Source organism: Anabrus simplex, chromosome 12 (assembly GCF_040414725.1).
Source record: "Anabrus simplex isolate iqAnaSimp1 chromosome 12, ASM4041472v1, whole genome shotgun sequence".
NCBI classification, from domain to species: domain Eukaryota; kingdom Metazoa; phylum Arthropoda; class Insecta; order Orthoptera; family Tettigoniidae; genus Anabrus; species Anabrus simplex.
The window spans coordinates 62,384,719-62,412,321 of NC_090276.1; the positions used below are offsets into that span (position 1 = coordinate 62,384,719).

At 38.5% G+C, this 27,603-nt stretch overlaps 1 protein-coding gene and 1 long non-coding RNA gene across 3 annotated transcripts in view; one reads left to right on the forward strand and one right to left on the reverse strand.

Annotated features, from left to right (window-relative positions):
• LOC136884287 (uncharacterized) overlaps positions 1-26,030 on the forward strand; it is a 105,885-nt gene extending 79,855 nt beyond the window's left edge. Inside the window, exon 4 of the long non-coding RNA XR_011018876.1 lies at positions 25,666-26,030. This is a non-coding gene — a long non-coding RNA (uncharacterized lncRNA). The remainder of the gene's footprint in view (positions 1-25,665) is intronic.
• The window catches only part of Polr1D (RNA polymerases I and III subunit AC2 l(2)37Cg), a 48,756-nt gene continuing 31,592 nt past the window's right edge, over positions 10,440-27,603 (reverse strand). For both annotated transcript variants that reach the window (XM_067156354.2, XM_067156355.2), the window contains exon 4: positions 10,440-11,216. In XM_067156354.2, the coding sequence (XP_067012455.2) occupies positions 11,187-11,216 (30 nt within the window). In that variant the 3' untranslated portion in view covers positions 10,440-11,186. The remainder of the gene's footprint in view (positions 11,217-27,603) is intronic.

The window sequence follows — 27,603 nt, forward strand, 5'->3', positions numbered from 1 at the left end:
CCTCCCCTGCCATCTACCGGGACAGTGAGCAATGAAAAACAAGCGACGGTTGAATAGCGTACAGTGTAACGTATGTGATACAATGGGTGCAACCTTCCCAACATGCATACGAAGCGCCAGAGAAAATAAATTCCCAGTGTATCATATATGATACAAGGGGTCGCTAGAGGGTACACACTGGACACTCTCCTTATGTTTTTTTCATTTGCATATGCTTGAGTATATCGCATTTCCCGCCATGTGCAACTGAAAAATCGCACCTACATATAGTACAGAATGTGAACGTTAGTCCCTTTCTGGATTCACTCAAACACGGAAACTCTTCCCTATAAGCACTTTTAAACACTGCATCATATTTCTTTTTTGACATTTTGGCCAAAACAAATATTAAGGCACAATACGGGCACTTCTGCAGGTCTTGCCCCGGGTAGAACGACTATGGTGTGCTACTTCTGAGGTTAGGTTACTCCAAAGAGAATGTTACTCGCTTGACTCGCTTGCAAAGAGAATGACTGTATTGTAGACCAAAGAGCAGCACAGGACTGGCCACCGTGCCCCATACTGCCATCTGGTATCATTAGAGCTACTATCGACCAGCCATACTCAGCCATATATCAACAGAACGAGGAAATCCGCAGGAGTTTAAAATAATACGAAAATTACGGATATTGCTCCGAAAATCAGGAGATTGGACCCGAAGATCGGGAGGAACGATGAAAAATCGGGAGACTTCGCACGTCTGCATACCATAAGGAAGTGCATTGGTAGCATTGCATCTTACCCGATGTGCATCAGACAGCATAGCAATGGCAAAAGATGAGGAAGGCTATGTCTGTAAAGCATCATAACATCCACCAACCAAAAATAGTTTGACCTGGATCTGCCTTAAAGAGATTAATGTTATTGGCTTTAAGTCTCGGAGACACCGAGGTGCTGAAATTTAGTCCCACAGGAGTTCCTTTACGTGCCAGTAAATCTACCGACACAAGGCTGACGTATTTAAAGGCTTTCATACAGTACTCGACACGTAAGATTATACACTTGACTAACTGGAATCACGAGACATAACCGTCAACAAACCAACCTCGATGTAAGTATCAATAATCGAGGTTCCCTTATCCAACTGAATGATCGATCAAGATATTCATAATTAATATAGCAATTGAGGCTTTCAGGGCCGGTGCTATAAATCATATCCGCATTTTCCAGGCTGTTCACAATTACAAAGAATGGGTACCAATTATTGATTAGGTGGACGGTACCCATTCTTTCTGACTGTGATACAAGTATCATTACGGACATGAAACTGATAGATTATAATATTTTCCAGGCTATACGCTCTATACATACGAATTGGACGAATTAAGATCGTATTAATAAAATGCTACGTTCATCATTTCATACCTACTACATTATTAATCTGAACGGGTAAACAAAGCCTGGTTTTTAGTCCTGAACCATTGGCCAAAGAACAGCCAATCAGCAATCCCCCCAGCATGACGGACCAATAGGCGAGTAGTATACCGTAGCCTGCTCTATACACACTTGCCAACTTTACAAAACAAAAAAACCCCACGAGATTTTGATATGAAAATCAGGAAAAATCATGATATACAATTGGTCAAAAAGGCTTATTCTACGTGTCTTGTAAAATACAGGGATACTAGGATATATATTATGACACTTATTGTCTCAAAACCCGACTGTTGCTATGCGAGGCTACATGGCTAAAAATTACCCAACTCCATTCCCTCACAGGAGGTATGTGAGTGAGATGATCGATATCTGATAAGCCTTACAAATTTGTATTTTTCTATTCCACCTTTTCAATACAATTGATTTTATGTTAGAAATTAATATTGTTACAACACTACTTTATGGGGACATGGTTTCGCTTGGTTTCAAGCATCCTCAGCCTTTGTAATCATCTCAAGGTTAAGACTTGTCATTGTTAATTTGCTATGACAAATTTGTGCTTAATTATAATTCTAAAATTAAGTAGTAAAATACATAAACATAGGAATTTGTGAACACATGGGCAGTTTAACAATATGAATGACAATACTAAAATTGGAATATTCGTTAATTCTAACGACACTGACTTCCAAAACACAGTAATATCTTCATAATGATGAAAATTTGGCTAAAATTTTTCTTCTTCTCAAGTTCTAGTTTATTAAAAACAATTGTTAATTGACTTCTTGTATTAAAATTAAAACTGAGATTAGTTACATGTAATCTGAACTCATGCTTCACATGTGTGAATCAGTCATGTTCTTAAATGCCATCACTTAGCAAATGCATCGATTAATATATTGCATCACACACCAGCGCGATTATGCGAACCGCAATGCTATTTTTCTCTAGTAATAAATTAAGAGTCATCTCCGCACAGGCCATGAAGGCCCTTGGAGGGGTGGAAGGTAAAGGCTTCCACTAACTGTAACCTTGGCACTTGATAGGGTAGTGGCTGCCTTTGCCCCCAGGAATTCACCTGGTACTTATTTTTGGTGTAGGCTGAGTGAACCTCCGGGCCATGTGCACCTCCGGAAGTGGAAATCTTGTTTCTTAAATTTTACAACTTCGTGAGAGGATTCGAACCCATGTTCTTCCGGGCGAAACGAGCACGCCTTTACCGCCTCGGCCAGGCAACCTCTAGTAATAAATTAAAACTTGCCAGAATTGTCTCCATATGGCTTCTAAGATCTCTACAAAAGTCACTAGTCGCTACACTATCTTTGAAATTCTGTCATAAATTACCAACTAGACTGATGTGAAAGAACATGAACATAGCACACCAGAACAAGAGATTTACAATCGATATACGCGTCGCGATATACAGGTTTCAATAAACATCACACATTAGCGCGTATTTCTCGTATGAATACACGCCGACATTTCATTTGAAAGCGGCCAATGAGCAAAGGACTTCCGGCCAATGGCGTACAATGCTGAAATGACGGGATTTGAAAAAACAAATGTTTGAAGTTCACAAAAATAAAAAAATAAAATAAAAAAAAGCTAAAATCGAGAGAAATAGAGAATAATCGGGAGGCACGAAAAACCGTCGAGAATCGGGAGTCTCCCGTCTAAATCGAGAAAGTTGTTGGGTATGATTACCAAGAAGTTAGTATAAATAACCACCTAATCGATACTTTATTATTGCCTCAGGCAAAATTGAATATAAATTAGCACTTACAGGACATGTTTCGACCACTTAGTGGTCCCCTTCAGCTGTATAAAGAAAGAATTGAGAAGAAAAAACATTAGGACAATAAGCACAAGTAATAAAAGTTCTTTGGAGATTCCTTTGTTAAAAAATGGAGGTCATCATAACAGGACATCTTGCCTTTCGTTCTTGTTTGGAAAATATATATAATATATTGTACTGAAAAGGTGGACCCTCTTGTCAATTTATTACTTATAATTGGCTTTACGTAGCACTGACACAGAGAGGTCTTATGGCGACGATGAGATAGGAAAGGGCAAGGAATTGGAAGGAAGCGGCCATGGCCTGATTTGGTGTGAATATGGGAAACCATGGAAAACCATTTTCAGGACTGCCGACAGTGGGGTTCGAATCCACTATCTGCTGAATGCAAGCTCACAGTTGTGTGCCACCAACGTGCTCGGTCAAAATATATTACTGGGATATGAAAGTAGGTAAAAATTAGAAAAGTGCCTGTCATTCATTAATCACTGCCCCAGAGGAGTGCGACAGGCTTTGGCAGTCGGCACAATTCTTATCCTCGCCGCTAGATGGGGCTTCATTCATTCCATTCCTGACCCGGTCGAATGACTGGAAGCAGGTTGTGGATTTTCATGCAAAATTTTGGGATATACAACAACAAATGACTGATTAATTACACAGTTATCAGAGATACACAAATAAATTTACAGTATAAAGAACATATTTCCACAAACGGAAAGTAAAAAATATAACACAGAAATTCAAGGGAAAGATCCGTTTTCACACGTTTCAGAGTTTAAGTGGCTCTATGTCGCACGTTTAAAGAGGAAGAAATCACTCTCACAGAACGCCTGTAAGGTATCTAATATTCACATTTTCCTGTCCTTCTTCTGCCAAACGTACTAGTTTCCTTTTCGACAAGTAACGATTTGCTTGCCTTTTAATTTCTTCAAGTGTCAACATTTGTACAAGTACTTCACTACACTGATCAAAAACTGCAGAAAAGTAGTCATAACAAGAGTGAAAGAGAATAGAGTTCCACCAGTACTAATAAAATGTCATGTAAACATCCTGTCCTATACTCTGGCAATAACTTGGAGTAAGGTCACATATTAGAAATAAATATAACTTTTAGATGTCATTTAAAAAAGATACACCACACTTTGTAAATTACTACACCACATAATTAACGGTGTGTCCACTCAATTTGAAAAAAATAGAAACACCACACGTGACTTTTCCTCCCAACTTCCCTTGAACAAAATTTCAAATTTCAGGCTTCCCATTCTGAACAGCGACCTGAATGAAGAATGTTAAGCTTCTTCAGTGTTAAAGTCTTTATATCTTCTCGCTGGAGTCTAATGGAAAAGTTATAGGATCTTCTAAAGCCAACTTGATGATGATGATGATGATGGTGGCAGTTCAGAGCATAGCTGAGATTTTCCTCCCCATATAGAAAGAGAAATGCTCAGCTGTGAACATCTACTTAACACACTGTTAAATGTTTTGGCCTGTAAGCTTCTCCATATTAGTCAATTTTTGAAGAACACTTTACAATATTACAATATGCTGGATAAGATCATCTCGTACCAAATATAACCATCCAGCCAAGTATGGACACAGTTCATTATTTAGTCATTGATTGGAAAATATGCACTGCTTAGCTCTAAAGGTATTCTTTCTCAAACTTAAATGATGAAAGCTTGAATTTAATTTTTTTTTTTTTGTATACTGGAGCAGAGGTACAAGACCATTCACCATTGTCAGGACAGTTTTCCCTGTGGGTTTATGCTTGTCACTGGATTCAGTTATGCAAATAAGTTGATGATACACAAGGTTAAAAAAAAACGTCCTGGAATCCATTACGACACCTATCAGAGACACATCCTGTAATTGTATGGAGTGGGCTCAAATCATGTGCAGATCCATATGCACGAAGCCTCAAGTCATACCACCAGAACATCTCCGGGTTTTTATTGAATTTATGCACATTTGGACTGTTGAAAGAAGTCTCCAACATTGCCGTCCGTGCACCATGAATGGTCTCTGGAAAACATGCAGGAAGGAAGGAAGGAAGGAAGGAAGGAAGGAAGGAAGGAAGGAAGGAAGGAAGGAAGGAAGGAATGGGACAGAGTTCCCACGCCTGTGCTCCGTTTACTCTGGTAGTCCACCAAGCTGGGGGTACAATAAAAGCACGACCGTTGGTGGCAACGAGGTATTTTGTAATGTAAGTACCCTTGAAAATCAGTTAGATATAAACCAAATGACCATCTGTGCAACCTGGGTTGCTTAAGAGGATATAAAAATTTTCCCCTGAAGTTTCATCACTAGAGAAAGTTCACTACTTTTCAAAAAATGAAGTGGTATCTATGATTTTCGACGAACAAACGGAATTTTCCTGGCATCTCCTAGATTACCACTGAGTTTTAAGAATGTGGACACCCAGATAAAAGCACTGCTTTACAAATACATCCGTAGGTTCAGCTCGAAATTGAAAAAAAGTGGAGTTGGCGACTTTCAAAATGAGCCATGACAACAACTGCAATTAGCCTGAAAAGTTGACAGAATGAATATCATGTAAGAACATTCTACACCAAAAATCAGCTGCGAGGTACAGTGAAACTCGGTTAAGAAGTTCCCGCATAAGAAGTTTTCCCGCCTAAGAAGTGTGATATTCTTGGTCCCTTGATCAGTTGCATTAAGACATATGTATATTTTTCCCGTTTAAAGTGTTCTGTTGTAAATATATTTCCCGCTTAAACAGTTCAGATTTTAGAGCCCCTTGAGATAGAAAACGTCCGCTCAAAGCAGCCCGTGGTTAGAACCCTCCAGTCTCCGCGCAAGTTGCACCCTGTGTTAGACCGTGCGCGCGCTCGCGGTGTGTGTCTGGTGTCACGGAACATGTGCGGGCCTGCCACGGCCATATGACGTCGCGCTATGACAACACGGACAGCAGATGCTCACTCTCGACTTGTGGAATCGAATCGAACCCATCAGTCAAAATTTCCACTCCACCGTTCCATCTAGCGGAATAAAATCGAACGGGATTCTACGTAAGAAACATAAAGTACGCAATGAATGATTTGATAAAACTTTAATGCAGTAATTTGCGGGCCGCGACAGGGTGAAGTCATTAATCGAGGTGGCCTAAACATTAATTAAAAACCGTAAAGTGCATTTGCCCACAACATTACTGTTAACCTACCACAAAACTGAATATTCTAACCTGTCTGATTTTTCATTCCCTTGCTTATTTCCTTCCAGGCATTCTGTCTTACGTTGTTGCAATAATACTTGTGGGCCTTGTCGTAGAGGAAATTACGTTTTTGAACTAAACTGATAAGATTTTCCGTGTCTGTTATTAGTGAGATGAATAAAAACAACTTCGCGACTCTATGCAGGAAACAGCCGATTTGCCAGCAGCCAACTGATACACATGCCGCCAAACAGCCGACCGAAAGATCCCGATCGTGTACGAAGTTGAACGAATGTTGACAGACAACTGGGTGTTGAGGGAGGCACACATAGGCATTGCAATACCACGTGTTGGCATAAAATTGAAAGTTATTTTTAATTTTACCTTTATACGAGCTAAACATTGTATTATCGTGTTACTCGTAATTATTACATCACATTATTAGAACGTAGCACAAGGATGAGGAGACATGAAATAAAATTCTCGCGGGGAAAGAAACTGTTTACGTTTAGATGTGCTAGCGTTGCTACTGCACCTTTATCTCTCCCACGTAATACCCCGGATACATTTCCATGCACTAATTTCTACCAACTTCGAACCTGTGTTTCTTTTCTTCATTACCTATAGCATGAAGAGGATTGAAGCGGGAAAATAAACTCAATACTGGCTTGGCCATGCGGTACTTGTGAAACAGCCAGAAACTACGCCCGTTGCCGTGACAACCAGTAGGAATGCAGGGGCGATTTAGGCCTAGGTTCTAAGAATCTCTTAAGAGTAAGTTGCTAGATTTCCCATTTGCTGCCGTTATCCTTGAAGCAGGTGTCAGGGGTGTGAGGAAGATAGAAAGCACATGCTAACAAATTAGTACACGTCTTGTCTTTGCTTCTTGTAAGCCTAAGCTACGGATTGCCAAGCATAGTGTAGCGTCGTAATTAGTATGAATAGGAGTAGGTGAAGTTAGTTGTAATGTCAACGTACAAGCTTTTTTTTAAAAGTGAAAATGAGCGCAACTCAGAGGAAAGAGATCAAGCGAAAGGCACTAACAATAAAAGACCAAGTGGAGATTATAAGGAAAGTGGCGTCATCTACACTTTCTCGTGTTGCTTTGGCAAAGGAGCTGGGGATGCCGCCGTCTACTTTGAACGATATTATAGCGAAGAAAGAAGAGATATCTGCTTCTGCAGGGAATACTTCAGCAAATTGTAAGGAAGTTAAATCTGAAAAGTACGATGAAATAGAACAAGTTCTGCTAATATGGTTTAAACAACAGCGAAGTTTAAACATACCTTTCAGTGGGACTATTGTGCAGGAGAAAGCCTCATGCAAATTAAGGGTACCTTTTACCGCGTCGAGCGGGTGGCTGGAACGCTTTAAAAATCGAGCCGGCATCGTTTACAATGCCGGCCCCGTGGTGTAGGGGTAGCGTGCCTGCCTCTTACACGGAGGCCCCGGGTTCGATTCCCGGCCAGGTCTGGGATTTTTACCTGGACCTGGTTCGAGGTCCACTCAGCCTACGTGATTAGAATTGAGAAACTATCTGACGGTGAGATAGCGGCCCCGGTCTAGAAAGCCAAGAATAACGGCCGAGAGGATTCGTCGTGCTGACCACATGACATCTCGTAATCTGCAGGCCTTCGGGCTGAGCAGCGGTCGCTTGGTAGGCCAAGGCCCTTCAAGGGCTGTAGTGCCATGGGGTTTTTGGTTTTCGCTTACAAAACAATTTGTTGCGAAGCAGAGAGTGTAAGTTCGGAGGGAAGGGAAGTGTGGAAGGACATGGTTCTGCCTGCTAAAATAATCAAACCTTGCAACGTTTTTATATAACTTAATATGTTCCCTTCTTTTATCAAATATATTTATAATATGGTATGTTCAATTATTTTACTTTATCTCTAAAAATATTGTCATGATAATCAAATTTTTATATTGTGGCTTTCTGTAAGCAGCTCTTATATATCGGCCTATTTTGGTATTGTTCACAAACAAGGAAATCTGTTGGCTGTGTGTTTCACATGTATTTCAAAGTACAGAATAAGTTTTTGGGCATTACCCCTTTTAAGAAGTTTCCTGCTTAAGAAGTTTTTTTTTTGAAGTCCCTTGAAAAACTTCTTAACAGAGTTTCACTGTATTAAAATCAAACCTAGAAATATCTTGTGACACCGCAGCTTACCATCTAAAATAGATAGCACAATCAGCTTGGTGACTGGAGACTGTTCAGCAGAGGGGCGTGTAGGCAGTCAGGCGCCTGCTGTTCACTCTCTGTTGTTTCTCGCGGGTGAGAGGACAAAAAGCTAATGGATACAGTGATACATGCAGCTTGTCCGTCGTTTGCACATAATTTAATGCACACTACCCGGCCCTTACAGTGGCAACCCAAACCAACAGATACTTACCTCTTACCCCGAGTTCTTTCACATACAGTGGAACTTCGATATCTCGAATCACCTTGGGAGCTAAATTTTCTTTTGAATAATCGAAATTTCGAGATATAGAGAATACCATTTTTGGGTATATATAGCACATAATTGAATCATACGTACCTACTGGCTTATACTGAATACATTATTTTTAACAGTATTTAAAAATATACAAATTCTATTTTATGGCATCACTTTACCCTTATTATTGTCAGAGACAGGATACAGTATATACAGTAGTGAAAGAAGAAACATACCGTCGGTTAACACCTTTGGAAAAAATCCGATATTCTCTTCTGTTTGTTACTGTTAACCTTTCCTCCCTTCACGTTGAAACTTCTGTGTCAATACCATGTAGCCGAGATTCGTAAATGAAGATTGTTGCTTTCGTACATGGCCGGTAATTAATTCACACCCGAGAAACAGCGAGGCTTGGCTTTGGCGATTTTTCAATCACTAGAAGTTTTAGGTTTTCGGTTCCCATCATATTAGCTCCCAGCTTCACTGTAAACTTTTCTTTACTTGTTAACTGTTCCTCACAAACCACAAATGCCGTATTGCACAGTTAATGTTGCACAAAATTTGAGTTACAGACTATTTTTTGCTTCAAGGTAGGAAATGTTTGCTTTGAGAAATCGAGAAATTAGTGTAACTGAATTTCAAGTAATAGAGAAAGAAATACACATGAAAAATAGGACAAACGGCCGGGAAATTTAAGTTACTTCGAGATACCGAAAATTCAAGTAATGGAGGTTCGAGATATCGAGGTTTGACTGTACTCTGAAATGAATTTTAGAAAATTCCAGATAAAACACTCAGTAAATTCTTAGTAGATGACCATTTATTGGTACGTAGATTATATCAGTGAAATTTAACGCAAGTTGAAATGTGATCTCACTGAAACTTTTGTTAGTCCGACTGGAATAATGAAGGTAAAGCAGAACATCACGCATGGCAGATAGTGAATACTGGTACAGAATTTTCCTTACATCTGTGTTGCAAGAATTTCAAAAGAAAAGTGAAGAACGTAAAGGTTTCAGTTATCATGTACATTTTTTTTACAAGTTGTTTTACGATGACACAGATGTTGATTCCCATAGGAAACCTGAAATATTTGTCCTGAATGAGTAAATTCCCTATGGGAATCAACATCTATATCATCTGATGACTAGGCAGGCATCAATTTTTGGAAATGAGACAGTCTCTCATAGTGCATTGGCACTGCCGTTGGCTTCAAGTAGCCTACGCAGTAGCCTCCATGGAATGCACTAGCTATGCATCTTGGTAGGTGTGCTATTTACCAACTGATGAGCCCAACTTAGCATACTGGGGCGAAACGCTGGCAACCAGGAATGAGTTAGCTGGAAAATTTATAATGTCCAATAACGGACCAACTACATTAGTTGTTTTACGTCGAACTGATACAGATAGGTCTTAATTCTATGATGGGATAGGAAAGGGCTAGGAGTGGGAAGGAAGTGGCCATGGCCTTAATTATGATACAGCCCCAGCATTTTCCCGGTGTGAAAATGGGAAACCACGGAAAACCATCTTCAGGTGGTTTGAATCCACCGTCTCTCCGTAGCAAGTTCACAGCTTAACAATGGAAATTTTCAATTTTAGAGAGACGCTAGACCAATAACAATGGAAAAGGTACTTTATTGTTGTGCAGCATGGTATTTACTGCCACCATAAAAGTTACATTTCTAAACAACTCTAACTTAGAAAAGGCATAGTTCAAAGGCAGGAAAATAGCTTACACTTTATGTTGCACAAAATAGCTCGCAAACTGGATAATTTGCACAAGAATAATTGAGTTTACTGTATAAGTTACTGATAGGTTTGTAATTTGTAATCCTGTTAATGAAGATATTAAGGAAACTGATCATTTGCAGGTAAGACTGGATTTCATGCCATGAAGGACATGGATTTTGATATCCCTGAGACAATGAATTGGTTCTAGGCGAGTGACAATTTTCTGTTTTCGTTTCTACTGCAACAATTGGGACTACAGTTTTAACACTTCCCGAACACTTGCAAGGAATTTTAGAAAGGCATATTCTGCACTACACCACCTTACTATACCTAGCTGCATGTCTCATGAGTGGCGACAGCAGAAGGCTCTGACACCTCGTTATTACTTCCATAAAATCATTTTGGTAACTTCAATATACAAGAACAACTAAAATGACAGTCTCTCTCAAATATGGCTCTTTGGTTTTTAAAAAATATACAAAATTTAGGGTGGTGTAACTGCTTTCATCCCATGAATTATTTCTTCCAAGCTGCCTACCTTTGCTGTCAGTAAGTCTTTCATAATCTATAGTCTCTACACAATGTCATATTGAAGAATGCTTCAACTCTGTCCACATGTTTCACCAGCCATTTAAGCAGATGTGATGCCTTCCATTTCATTCTGTAAACAAAAAAACAAAAGTGATGCAAACATTATAAAGGAGGTGGTAAACAGTTGTTTAAACATAAGTAAATTGCTCTTATCCAGCAATAACGGCGTAACTGATTTTGCCAGGTGACTGAAATTTTCTATGGATAAGCTTTAAAAAAAAGTATTATACACAGCATACCATGTAAAAGGTCTCAACTAATACAGACATACTGTGAGTTATAAGTAGTTTTTCAATATATAAAAAGAAACCCTATCAAAGAAGATGACCAGAGAATGATTGAAGTGGTAAAGGAAGAAGAAGAAAATAAAGTTACTGTATTTCAATATGTAACTGTACAAACTGCAATACTAACAGTAGGAATAACTGATAATGTGTTAAATAATAACTCTATAATCATTACAATATACACAAATTAGGTGAAGAAATGGTGTTAATACATTGCTGACCGGATGCTGGAGCTTGTTACACACCTTGTGGACCAGACATTTTTCTACTGAGCATACTACTAGAGTGGACATGATTATAGAAATGTACATAAATATTAAACTAGTCAAGATTGTATCTTTAAAGATGTAAATATCGTCGTGGATCTGTCATAATAAAACCATCTTCAGCATCAATTCCTAATACATCAGCAATGATTACATCGTTGCTGTCATCAAGGTTACTTGAATAAATTAGCACACTATGTAAATTACGGAGCATAGCGGTTTGAATATCACTTCCACTAACACTCTCACATTCATTTTCCACTAATTCAGAATCACTAAATCCATCTGAACGATCATCGGCATACAATTTTTCTAAAATATCGTAGTTGGCTAACACTGTATTACGCGAGCGCTCCATCTTATCATTGACTGAACCGGCAGAAAGACAGCTGACGTTTCGACAGCTGGCAGCTGGAGGAATTAGGACGAGAACTGATGATGATAATTGTTTAATGGGGCCTAACATCTAGGTTACCGGCCCCTAATGGTACGAAATGAGACGAAATGTAATGACAATTTAAAAGTACAAAATCATCCACTGCCCAGAATTCAAAACGTGATGACAAAGAATGAATGGATGAATAAAAAAATAAAAATCAGTGGATCCGACTCTCAATGCCCCACATTCCCAGAAACTAGCGTAAAACAATAGTATTACAGACCAAGGGACTGTTTCTAAAGCATGATCCTGAACTGATGATGCTTGCTGTCTAAAGGGGTCCAAAATTCAGGTCATCAGCCCCTAATAATGATACTTATCACCAGTAAAGTAGAACCATGGTATTTGTCATGTGGTACTAATTAAAAGTGCATAGACTCGCGGTATTCCACACATTACGGTACCACTCAAGGGTAATGTAATACGCACAAGTAACAGACCTAGGGTGTTTCTCACATTCCGGCGCCACTTACAGGCAGCGCAAACCTATGGTGTTCCTCACATAGGTGTACTAATCACAGGGACTCGTACTATTCCGTGGTGTTCGTCACACAGTGGGTACTAACCATAGGCAACGCAAACCCACGGTGTCGTTCATATAAGCTCCATGCACTGATGAGAGAAATGCACCGCTGGGCTGCGAGTGACGAACATAGTAAGTTAATGCGTTTTACCGCGCACATATCTGCTGTCGTCTCAACGTGTGCTGCCATGGCCGACTAAATAATAACAGTGGGATTTCAGAGTGTTTTATGCAACAATTGGCCACATTATTCCAAACTTGCGGAAAGTGGTCATGTAATAATTTACAAGAAAAACAGTTCACAGGAAATAGCAACAGAGCAATAACTGCAAATGTAATCAGAAAGAAAAAACTGGTTCACTAGATATCCTACCATTTCACGATGGGGGCAACGTAGTAATTTGTATATTAGTAGTGGAGTGGTAATAACGAGATTAGTATTCATATACACATTCAATGCTGTCTTCAGATAAACATCCTTGGTCTATTTCTAATACGATATATTAGCGTAGGTTAATGCCGCTAGGAAGGCGATAGATTTCAAATTTAAATTTAAATTTTTTTTAAACATAATCATGTTTTCTAAGGAAGGCCTTGGTAACAATCGTTATTATTTTTCAATCACATTTAAACCTCAAAAACAATTTTACTTTCACGGACTTACAAATGAAATGATATTAACATCCAACTTATACACCCATTAGACATCCGGATGTGCTAATGGATGACAACATCTTTTTAGATAAGTAATACAAACCAATGCCTAATAGATGTAATATCATGATTTATCAGCTGATGACTAAATAGGGTCGAAACCAGTACTGATGTTAAGTCTATATTTACAATAAACAGTATTGATAAGGTGGAATTTCTTTCTTGTCCATATATGTGTAATCAGTCAATAGGGACATGGAACTCATCAATAATGATACGAAAGAGAACCAGGCAAAACGTAATGCATACAAATATCAAAATCTGAAAAAAAAATAATTAATGAACACAACCAAAAGCATTGCCTTTCTGAAGGAATGCCTTTCAAATAACTTAACACCTAAATTCCTCAAGAAATACAACAAACAGACTCACTACTCAGACACGTAACACGCAAAATAGAACACAATCTGGTTAAAAAGAAATTAAATTCTTATATCGCAAGAAAAAATACCACATTAATGAACTACATCCAACACATCTTAAGGCATCCCACGAGCTGTCGTATAGTTACTGGAATTATTTTCAACAAATTTCAAAAGAAAAAAATAGAAGTTTTAGCCATCAAGAAACAGAACACATTGCATAAGAAATTAGAAACACTGAAAGAACCATGAAAACCGAAACCACCAACCGAAATCCCGCACAAAAACCCCTCAACCCACCCCAACAAAGATTCCATTCACCTGTGAAAATTCTCACACAAACCACATTCGACGAAACAGAAACAGTTATGTTGAGCAAGGGACCCAAACACAACTGGGGTAATACATCATCCTTTCAAAATATCGTAACTACCATTACCGAAACAGAATACACCATACAGAAAATCCCATAAGACTTACGAGAAGAGGTCTGACATGAAAATGAAAATCCACAGCCTGTTTCCAGTCATTCAACCGCGTCAGGAATGGAATGAATGAAGCCCCCATCTAGCGGCGAGGATAGGAAATGTGCCGGCTGCCGAAGCCTGTCGCACTCCTCTGGAGCTTTGATAAATGACTGCCAGATGAAATGTTAATGGAGAGAGTTGCTGGAATGAAAGATGACAGGGAAAACAGGAGTACCCAGAGAAAAACCTGTCCCACCTCCGCTTTGTCCAGCACAAATCTCACATGGAGTAACCGGGACTTGAACCACGCTATCCAGCGGTTAGAGGCCGAAGCACTGTAGCCTGAGCCGTGGAGGCTTCAAGAGGTCAGACGTGAAATCAACAAAAGGATTCCACAATATATCAAAAACATTCACAACAACAAGCAAAATAACAATACCACTAATAAATCGCACTTAAACTTAAAAACAAAATAAAACAGAACAATTTACTTATAACGAAAACCGACAAAGGTAACACTACTGTCATTATTGACAAGAACAAATACATAGCAAAGACCAAAGAATGTTTCCAAGACAACAACTTTCTAATCAAATGTAAAGATCCAACCAACAACATACAAAGAAACCTCAAAAGTCTACTTAAGAACACACACTTTCTTCTCACCGAAACAGAACCCGCATAACTCATAACAATGAACCCCCAACTACCGACTGCAGAAGCCTACCCTAAAATACATAAAGAAAACATACCAATGAGACCAATCATAAATTACAGAGCTAGCCCAACCTATAAACTTTTGCAATTAATTCAAAAATTCCTTAAAAAGCATTACTCATTTTTAGCAAATAAGACAGTACGCAACTCAATAGATTTTTGCAGTAGAACTAAAGAATTAAAGATTGAACAACACCATACTCTTGCTTCATTTGATATAACAAACATGTATCCAAATATTCCCACTGAACAAACCATAGATATAACTGAATCCAACAAAAAACTACAGCAATTTGAGCACTCTAGAAATAGAAGAATTCATGAAACTACTTGAATTTGCCATCAATAATAATTACAGTAGAAGTCCGGTATAGCGAATTCGGCATATAACGAGAACCCCGTTATACTGACAATGTTTTGCTGTCCCTTCAAAATTCCTATATTAAACTGTGCATTATCCTTCGGTTACAGCGAGAGCCGTATTACTGACGCATCCATTATTACGAGCGATTAAGCGCACGCTATTTTTTCCGTTATCGATATTTATGCACCACAGCGATTATGTTGCATGCAATCGATTATCTTCGGCAGTTTTCTCGCTATGTCCACTAGTGAGTTCTTTCATCGACATTCGAAGGCGATGTTGGAGTCGATTAGTAATAATGACCAACGACTGCTCTTCTCTAAAGAAAATTCGAAATGAAAGAGGATAAAAAGTTTTCGTAATAAATGCGTAAATAATGTGGCTGACAGCCGTTGTTAACTCGTTAAAAATAATGGCTGAATAAACGATCTCTTAATTTTAATGTTATATACTGAAATTAATTACTTTTTAGCAAGTTGCTTTACGTCGCACCGACACAGATAGATCTAATGGCGACAATGGGACAGGAAAGGGCTAGGAATAGGAAGCGCCCGTGGCCTTAATTAAGGTACAGTGCCCGGTGTGAAAATGAGAAACCACGTAAAACCATCTTCAGGGCTGCCGACAGTGGGGTTCGAACCCACTATCTCCCGAATACTGGATACTGGCTGCACTTAAGCGACTGCAGCTATCCAGCTCGGTCTGAAATTAATTAAGAATGTGATACACCTCAAGATATGGCAGAGTAGGCCTACATCACTGATTTCAGAGCATAGTTCATATTTTCTCGCGTCTAGTTAAATTTTCGAAAGGCTATTCACATGTAAATTTTTAGCGAGGATAAATCAGCTCTAGATGCGTTTCAAATATGTTTTCATGACACACACACGGTTAGGTTAGGTGACGCCATTTGAAGAAGACAGAAACTCTTCAGTGATACCATATTTCTCCGAATCCAAGACGACGTTCTTTCCCCTCAGAATCTCATGCGAAAAATCAAGGGTTGTCTTGCATTCGCGGCCTAATAGGAATGAATACCACTGGCAACTACCGCGGTAACCACGCTGCTTTTATTCACCCTCATAGGCACACGCAAAATTCGTTGCCAATAAACAACCGCCTCTTTATTATACATCACTAGCCGTGACAACCGGTTGTACAGTGCCTGTGTGTAATGTCACTGGATCTCGGGAAATAGTGAAGAGAGAATGACATTTTATTAGCCTCTACAAAAACGTTTCTCAAATCTGCAGAATGGCATCAAAACATGCGAGCCTTCGAATTCTTAGAAAGGCCACAGCTATCAATGGCAGAGTTATAATGCGTCTACTGTACCTAACTCTTAGTAAATTTAAGTTTTATAGACAGCAGGAATATTTTCATGATGGATAGTCCAAAAGATACGTGGAACAGGTATTGCCGGTAAATTTTCAGCGGGTTCTCGTCGATATTATGATGCCAATTTTAAGTTACCAGTAATTGTTATTAAACATTCGGAAATGCAGAATAATTGTGCAGCTGCAAGAAAATATGGCATAGGCCCAAGTAAAAGCCAATATTTGGAGTCAGCGTGAAGACAACGATAGCTAAACTTGTAATAATGGCCATACCGTGGCGCAATAAACTCGTTCGTTGACCTTCAACGTCCGCAATCGCTAGCTGCTGAAGTTGGCCGAACCCGGCAAGCGAGATGTGCGTGTAGCGGCAGCCGGATATATCTGCCACTGAGTAAAAGTACTGTAGGGCCTGACAGTTTTATAGACAGCAAGAATATTTTCCTGACGGATCGCCGTATTGTAGAGACGCATGGAATAGGTATTGCCGGCAAATTTTCAACGGGTTCTTTTCGGTATTATGATGCCAATTTTAAGTAAATGGTCATTAAACCCTCGAAAATAAAGAATAATTATGCAGCCGCAAAAAATGCGGTATGACGAAAGCCAATGTTCGGCCTATAAAAATGCGCACTGGTACTGTACAACAAAGGCATTCATGTGCTTTTACAAAGCACTTTTTGAGCATGATTTAATTTTTTGAAGGAAAAAGTGGGGTTCATCATGGATTCAGAGAAGTACGGTACTGCAATTTTTTCGGAATGAAATTAAACATACACTTTCACGTAGTATCGGATTTTGAAAAATAACAAACAAGTAAGCCGTAGTGTGGATAACATATGCGGAAATGCACGTTATGAACAAACTGATTGCCGTTTCATACTGATTTTATTGTGTACGGGGGATTTTCCGACTTTTATACAAAAAACGGATATAACGACAATCTGCTATAGCGAGTAAATTTTCCGCTGTTGTGATTTCTTGCTCCAACGGACTTCTACTGTATTTTAAATTCCATGATACCATATACCAGCAACAGGGCCTACCTATGGGATCTCTGGCATACTAGCTGAAATTTTTATAGATCACCTAGAATACACACCAATCAGTAAAATAGAAAACATTTTCTTCTGGTGCAGATTTGTTGACGATATTTTTGTAATCATCAACAACAGATCCACTGACGCAAACACCATATTAGACAAACTCAACAAATTGGACCCCCAAATAAAATTCACTGAAGAGATCGAAAACAACTGCACCTTAAATTACTTGGACCTAACAATAACCAGACAACCTAACAATAACCAGACATGAAAACCATTTATCTTACAAAATCTACAGAAAAATCACACGTACCCCAAATACCATAAAAATTGATTTCATCCACCCCAACACACATAAAAGAGCAGCTTATTACAGCATGGTATACAGAGCCTTCAACATACCAATGACAACAGAAGATCTAAATAATGAACTACAACCAATCCACAATATAGCTAAATACAATGGATACAGTAAAGAAATGGTTACTAAAATCATTCACAAAATTAAATTCCAGCCAAAAAAATTAACAAAAATAGACAAACCCAAGAAAGATTATGCCCTATTTACCTTCAACAATACACACTTATACACCGTAACTAATGTTTTTAAAAAGAACAACCTGAAAATAGCATTTAAAACCACGCACAACAGCACCAATATTATACACAACGCCAAGACAGTCAACAACAACAATAAATACAACCAATCAGGACTTTACCGCATCAATTGCGAAACAAGTTACATTCGACGTACAGGCAGAAACTTCATAATCCGCTACAACGAACATTTAAACACAATAAAACAATCACTTTTCATCAATAGGTCAGCATATCGGGGAATTCAAATCCAGGCTTACGGACATTGAGAATGATATGAAAATATTAAACATAAATTCTAAGGGCCCCTCCTCAACATAACAGAAGATTTCTACATCTCCCTAGACCAATACGCTAATCCTAACTACAATATAAATGATATTACAGATAAAACCAATGTCATCTCTAATAAAGTTATTCCCGCCCTAAAAAATTCTTACCTCAAAATAGTAAATAAACAGAACACAGCACGTTCCAAAAAACGCCGAACAACATGCCGAGGTCTACCCTTACCCGCACACTAGCCACTCTCCCTACCCCGCACTACAGCGAACATCAGTCGAAGGCGAATGCGTAGCAGTACGCAGCAAGCTCTTAAACAGAACGTCACCCAACCACAACAACAGCAGTAAGTACAATTTCACATTTGCACACAACATTAGGCATTCCTTCAAACTTATAACACTTTACTCAAATCAATTTATCTTCCACAGATAACCATAGCACCGGCACACAAATATGGACAAGGAAGAAGTTACCACCAATACAAATTCAATCAAATCCATAAAACCAAGACTCCATCATCTGCTTCAAACTTTTAAGAACAAGATTTTGTTTACAGCTGAGCCACATATTGTCTTTGTCCGCACTATTGGATCATTTAATGACAGGGTTTTTATTATAAGCATACAAAGACATCTTTCAGTCAAATAGAACATTCTCAGGAACCTATACCACTGTTTACAAGCACAAAATCAACCAACTTAAATATATGCTCACAAAACTCTAACATGGAAGTTTGACGAAGGAATACGCAAGACGTGAACTTTTAAATCCATCAGGTGTTTTATACACATGTTTATAGTGTTTTTAATATGTTTAATGTGTACGTACAATTAGTTTTTAAGCTTAGGTTAAGTTTTTACAATCACATTTAAACCACAAAAACAATTTTACTTTCGCGGACTTACAAATGAAATGACAATAACATCCAACTTATACCCGCATTAGACATCTGGATGTGTTAATGGATGACAAAATCTTTTTAGATAGGTATTACAAACCAATGCCTAACAGATGTAATATCATGATTTATCAGCTGATGATAACCAAATAGGGTCGAAACCGGTACTGATGTAAGTCTATATATACAATAAACAGTATTGGTAAGGTGGAATTTCTTTCTTATCCAGATACGTGTAATCAGTCAATACGGACATGAAACTCATAAATAACGTGGTATTTCAGAGTCGGAAGGAAACTGAATGTGAAGGCCTACAATATCGAAAGCGCATAACATTAATCAACAATAACATTACATTGACCACTGTTTGTCGAGATGTTCTTTGTCTCTTAATGCTGCCACTCAACTCCGATAGATGGGATTACTGCTGCGTACCGAGTATAACAGCCTGACTGAATATTGGTGGCAATTAGCTGGGGAGTTAGAAAACTTTCTTCTTTAGCATGCCATTCCTCTGGTTCATAGATTTTCTGATACTGTTCGTACACAACACATGGGTTCATCATATTATTCCAGCTATTCGATCCCTACTCTGATGCGCTGTTTTGAATGAGCAATGTGCACACTTAAGGTAAAGGCTCACTTAGTAGTAGTACCAGCAGCAGTAGTAGTATGACCTGGTCTAGAATTACAATTTAGGCCTATTCCAAATATAGCGCCACAATTCACTAAATAACTCAAAATTCAACCCTGAAAAGAGCTGTTTCTTAAGAAAATCTTCTTCCTTTTCACTTTTATTAAATTCTACATTAATTTTCTTCCAAATTAGCAGTGAAGAGTGGGAAAAATTTGCCTCAAAGTCAGACAGATTTTTCCGCCGTCAGTGTAGTGAATTAAGATTTTCCGACTCATCGGTTACTCCTAGGAAACAGATTAGTAAAAGGGCATAATTTTTACTCTGGGACTCTCCACTATTCGACTCCCTCCCCACTGAAAAAATACGAAGAGTGTTCACAGATCACGGCTGTCTGCCTCTTGGTCATTGAAGGTCTGGAACTTTGGACTGTATCAGCAGCATAGTAATGTTTGTTAAAAGTGAGAAAATGTGTGGTTTTTCATCTGATCGAGTATTTCATATGAAAGCATTGCTTTTAATCGCGCAATTCCTACTGATGTCATTGTAATGACGTATGTTCATTTCAGTTTGCTAAAACCACCAAGACAGTCTTTCTGAGGATGTAAAATGGCAGGTGGAGAATGAGTTATAAATATAAACTCCCCAACCTGATTGTGACTACCATTGCACTGAAAATTCCCTAACCCCGTCTTCATATGTGAAAAGACGTTTGGCGACTTCCCACTCGCGTTTATTGGGTAACGTTAACAGCTATGCAATTTAAAACAATCTTGCTCACAACGTGTACTGTACCTAACCTAGAATTCTGTATAAAATGTAGAATTCCATAGTGAAGCATGGGTACATCAGCTAGTACTGTATAACTTTAAGACGCAGTGCATGAAACCTTTAAAAACAATATGTAGTCAATGCAACAATAACTATTCACGTAAATTACCGGCAGACCCTAAATAAATTTATCTGGTGCCATTTAAGCTGCTTTAAAAAAATCAGTTACTTTTTTGCACTCTCCTACAACTTGTTTTCTTCTGTATGTCCATTCTGAGGTTTCTAATTACAAGAATGTCTGATAAAACCCATATCGTCCTCTTCCTCCAAGAATTCCATTAAAGTTTCAGCTGACTCCAGTGCGGTCTGAAGCGGTGACCCACTGCAACCGAACACACTACCACATACACCCTCACTCATGCCTCACACACTCTCTGCTACCGTAGACACGCACACACACATACATACATACGCACACACGCACTCATACACATACTAACAGGTCCGTGAATACTTACCAACCAACCTCATGAGACGAGTCCGTGGACGGGCTGGAACAGACTAAAACAGTCTGGAGCTGGACTCGAACCAAATTAGACTAAAGGGAGGAACGGGAGACGGAAAGAACCCAGAACCCTTCCCGATAAATGAAAGAACGGGGTCAAAATACATGGGGGTTTATTAATGAAAATAAAGCAAGATAAGGCAATAAAAAATATCAAGATTGAAACATTACTCACGGAGATATGCGTAGAAACTTATCGTGTAGGTTATTCATCCAATCATATCAAGAGGCAGATTGAAGACATATCAAACATGGCCACACAAGCCTCTTACAATCACAAAACTTGTAACGTACGATTTACTTCCTCCACATAATTTCATACACACGACGTATGACACATTCGTCCTTGCAGTGAACTAATATCGGTGGACATACATCGAAAGAATTTACATGCACATCAAATAAAAACATTCACGTTACATCTCACACATCTCCATGTATATGGACCAGCATCCCAGAGAAGAGATCCATCACACAACAATCCCCCATTTGAAAAGCGCAGCATAAAAAAAAAAAAAAAAAAAAAAAAAAAAAAAAAAAAAAAAAAAAAAGCTGCCATAGTTACGAGGCGAGTAAACAATGCTAACAATGAAAGAAGACTCATTAAAATGAAAACAACAAACGTAAATATATAATTAGGCCAGCAAATAGCCCGAGGAATGAAAATAAGAAAATGTAAATAAAACTTAAAAAATTAACACTGTAAGAAAGGGGAGAATGCTGTTAATCAGGCAGGCATACAGCACAACCACACGTACACACTCACCATAGAGACCCAAAAGAAATGTATACAGGTAGAATAATCAGTTTTGTCCAGACACATAACGAACAGAGAGATCCGCATAGCAAGACAAGTGCTTTCATGGACTCATTAGCTCAATACAAGACACGTAACATAACAAAGGATTGCCGCATCATGGCAAGGCATATCCCCACTTAAATCACAGTAGTATCATCGTAACCATCACGCCCACAACGTATTCATATCGCCTCGCCACAGACGAACATGAATACCAGTCATAGTGTCAAAACACGTCACGCATCAAGAGCTCAGCCATGAAAGAAATCGACGAATAAATAAAGGGCAGTAGGTCTAAAACTTCAGATCACATACACGCCAGACAAACATACAACCGACCAAAACCATCCTCCGTCCTTGCAGGTTTATGTCACACAAAAAGAACACACAAATACAATGGAAACTAACAGTAAGGTGAAATGCAAAATTAACAGTAAAATATATACGACTAATATGCCCCCGCAACCATAGCAAGCCAAAAAAAAAAAGGTTACCTTAATAGTCAGGCGTTGCTCAGAACTTTAGGTAGTCACAAAATAGCAACCCACATAAAGAGTCGGGCATTCAAACGGATAAATCCACTGCAGGAAAAGCAGACGACACAGGTTAAAGATCTCGTATCTCAAGATGTACATTATTACATCGGCTGCCATGATGGCTACAATCGTCATGCGAACTTGTTTCAAAGAAGGCGAGCACAAGACTCACTAAGAGGGCACTTCGGCTGATGGCCGGAAGCGCGCTCTGTCAAGGAGAAAACGAGTCATACGTCACGTCCAGGGAATAGATCGACCAAAAAAGTCGATAGCGGTCAAAGAATGTATTACATACAGAGGAGTGCGCCACCAAGGGAAACTTGGTGCGGCACATTGGTACGTGATTGTTTGTGAAGCACTCTTCTTCCCCATCTCCCTCACTTTCACTTCACGGGCAACTGCCGAGTTCCCATTCGTGCTTTTAGTTCATCAGTTAAACTATGATGCCCAGACAGTATATCATCAGTATGAATCCACTCCTTAATGTTACTTTGCAGTATAGGATGTAGCCTACCTGTCTATAAATGGAGGAGGTTGACTATGATGGATAGCTAGCCTGGTTTCTGATTCTTGTGCATTGTGAAATATTTATGATACAGTAGCCTAAGTGGTGAAAATATTTAACCTTGACAGAGAACGAGATGAAAGATAGGTACTCGGAGATGTTACACGCTATCAAAATAAGTTATAGGTATAATTCTGAAGTAGAAATGACGAGCATACCGTATTCTACGCTCCGCTGGCTGGGAGAGGGCACATTACATTATTCGTCAACAATAGAATGGATAATAAAGTTTGTGACTGTTGAATTCGAATAGCATCCCTCTCTTTCATAACAGCTAAAAGTTAAATCATTTTACAAAACATAAAATGATGTAGTAAAAAATGTACGAAGTCAAGCCTTCAATGCCAATTGCCGGTCTGTGTGCTTGCATGTACAATATCTATGTATTACATACTATCCACTTCATTCCGCATCGATATTGTAATTAAATAAGAATTAAATAAAAAACTTTTCCACCTGATCGATACTTTTATTATTTAACCTTCGGCTAAATTATGTCATTAAAAAAAAACTGCAGTACATGTTTCAATAGCTTGGCAATCATCATCAGCTCCTTATCTTATAGCTTAGGCGAAAGAATGTAAAAACATTTGATAATTAAAATTTTTGGTAAAGAACAATTAATGGTGAGGGAGGAGGGGTGGAGGGGGTGTTAAAATTAGATGTACAAATTAAAAAACTACTTCTAAACTAAAAACTTCCTAAACTTCCTTCTATGGCACTACATTCGTTCTTCATTAGTTTCAGCTGTGTTTCACTCAATGCACAGTTCACTTGTCTTGATTATGTGTTGTCCTTCATTTTTCTAGATCATTCTTATTGTCCGCTAGAAGAATTTATGCTAACTATGGTCGAATTTGTTCAGTATTTCACTTAGACGGATAGTTTGAAGTATGTACTTGATTCAATACCTATGTTACGATCATGGACTCATGAGTCAGAGAGTCAGTGTACAGTCGCTCCAAAACAGAATACTGTATCAAGATACCTTGACATCAAGAGCTGGGCTGAGTGGCTCAGACAGTTTGAGGCGATGGCCTTATGACCCCAACTTGGCAGGTTTGATCCTGGCTCAGTCTGGTGGTAGCTGAAAGTGCTCAAATATGTCAGGCTCATGTTGGTAGATTTACTGGCACGTAAAAGAATTCCTGCAAGAGAAAATTTTGGCACCTTGGCGTCTCCGAAAACCGTCAAAGTAGGTATTAGGACGTAAAACCAGTAACATTATTATTGACATCAAGAGTATGCTAATTCAGTTTTGGAGCGACTGTACATTGCTTTTAAAAAGTAGAGTTTATTTTAGGTGACATATTCTACAGAATGGTTAATTGAGGTTTTTCTGTACTCTATAGTACTGTAGGTGAAATTAAGCTCAATACTTGTGTTTACATTAAGACCATCATCACCATTTGAAATCAATATTTCCAAGCGGATGAACCTGTTCACTTCCTCAAAGCAGCTACTTCTATCATGTGTTACAGATGACTGTTTGCTATATCTATGTTTATGATCTTTGTTTCAGCCCTGTTGATCTCTAGACCAAACTCCCTACTGGCTACTGTCAACTGCTCCAGTATGACTTCCATTTTCCTAACACTTCCAGCTAGGACTAGAGTATTGTCAGCGTACCTAAGGTTGCCAATGGTTTTGCCTCCTACCAAGATTCTACCGCTCCAACGAACCAGCAATACTCAGTTTAATTTTTGTCTGTCTGTCACAGTTTCACGGGAAAATGGATAGGAGGGATTATAATGAAACTGGGCGTTTTAGGAAAACTGCATGAGATCTTAGCTGTAAGTTGTTCAAAAAAATTCAGAAAGAGCAAGTTTCAGAGTGGGCTTAAAACATAAACCTTCTCTCCTTTGATACCGATTTGCCGGAAACCCATATATTTTCTGAAAGATTATGTCAAAAGTAGAAAAACTATGAAATCTTAGGGGCAGAGAGACAAGCATTTAAGAGCTATACAACTCACAAAATATCAGTAAAGTGTTGGAAACATGACACCAAAAGTTGCAAAAATGCTTGTTTCATGTATTTGTATCAACTAATATGGTAAGAATATAAAGGAATAAACAACTTGTTGAAAAGAAACAATATAAGTTGGGATGTTGAAAATGTGACTTGTTATTGACTTTAAATAAAATCTAATACGAGAGACAATCAATGTGCGATTCATCAAATAAATAGTGAGACGGGAAAAAACAGTTCAGAATGGGCACATTACACAAAAGCACACCCATCATTTGTCAATTAATCATTTCAGGAATATGTCTATTTATACACGCTTCAATGATACATTGTTGGAGATGTTGTCAAGTACTTCATACTGTACGTCTTCTTCTTACAGTGCAGATGGATCCCAAAGTCGTCATAGCTGCCTTGGTCTCCTGATTCGGAACAAGGAATCGGTCTCCGAACATCCAGGAATCGGAGATGACAAAACACATAACTACTCTCCTGGAAAATGATATGGAAATTGTGGAAGAGATCCAGACATTAGGATTTGCCGGAGGCGATGGAGAGGAATGCGATGAGGAAATGGACTTAGGAGAAAGTGGACTGGCATCCGCATCTTTAAGCGCCCAGAGGTTGCGAATGTTGAACTTGCACCTTCAACTTTCGACTCGATTATTCGACTTGGTCTTTGGTCAAAGTTTTTCAAAATGGCGATCAATGACCTGCTTCCTCCCGGTCGTACATGTGCGAGTGTACCCTGCAATTCATCGTCTAAGAGTGTGACTAGAAAATAATGTTGAACAACCCACTGTTCTGAAATAAAAGGCTTCTACTAACATTTGTTTTCAAAAGAGTGTGATCTGCAATAATACCGGATATTTTTATTAGCCCCCCTTTTCCATATTTGTTGTTTGGTGTTTTTCACACCTTTCAGTGCACTTGTTATTTTATAAGCCCCAGCAGAAAAGGTTTTCATATTTGTTCTCTCGTGTTTTCCACACCTTTTAATACTTTACTCTCATCTTTAGAAATAGTAGATATAGTTTTCACTGTACCTGCGGATACACAACGTAAAATGCCCTCATGTCGGAAAAAAATCGTATCTAGTGTTTCCATATCCCTGTTGGATAGTTTGTTATTTGTATATTCAGTAGTACGCTTTCTCGCTTAACAAGTTCTGTTTTGTTGTCCCCTGCAGAAGCGTCTTAATGAGGTTTTACTGTACATAGTAACTGGAAGCATTCTTTAGATAACTGTGGCTGTTGACAGTCAGACCTTTATTTTAAAGTATATTTCATGCTTGTTCTCTACATTTATCACATCAGCATTTACCCAAACAGCCGTAACTGATATAAGAGAAACCGCATTGTTTAGGTTAGGTATTGCATTTATAGATATCTAAAGGTGTGAAGGTACTGAGTTTAATTATCATAATATTTAATTTCGTATGTTCATTATCTCCATGTTTTTATTAACGCATAGTATGATTTGTTTGGTGCCTCTGAAAACCATAAAAGAAGTAAGTGGGACGTAAAACCCACATCATCAGAGGTGTCAACATTTGAAATGGATTATCAGCAACTACCCTTCGCCCCCCAGAAAATTTTTGAGTGAAGTCCAAAGCATGCTCCTCACTTCTCAATAAAGACACCACATTTGCCCTTTCCAACAGCAATCTATTCTAAAGCATATCATATAACACAATAAAACTTGCACACTACCTGTTAATTCAGTGATAAAACATAAATTTTAGCTTGTTTCGCACCCAGCGGCTGCTATTCAGTTTAGATTTTCGTGAAGCATTGTTCACCTTGTGATGATGCTTTTGTCTTCTGAACCATACGTGATTCCAATGCAGATGTGCTTAATGTAGGCCTAAGTGGAGAAGAGCAGAGCAGAGCTCCTTCATTCACAATGAATTTCACATCGCTTATGGATAGCAAAAGCAAGTCATGATCGAATAAGTATCGTTGTCAACTCACAAGCACTGAAACAAGGAGAATTTAGCAGAAATGCTCAAAAGGATTGAACATTTTTCCTTCTTTTCTTTTTTTTCTGTAGAAAATTATTTTCGTGATGTCAGCTTTTCCGTAATAACTTCCCCTTTGACCGTAATAGTGAAGTGAAATCCGTAACAATTACAGACAATCCGTAATGGTTGGCACCTCTGCATCATCATTATTATTATTTGTTAGGTACATTGATGAGTAAAACAATATTTATGATTGGATTATTTTTATCACGTTTTAAACTTACTTCTCCAAAAATTATCTATAATGGCCTAAGTTACAAGATATTAAACATTCACTTTGTTAATGATCTCCCTGCT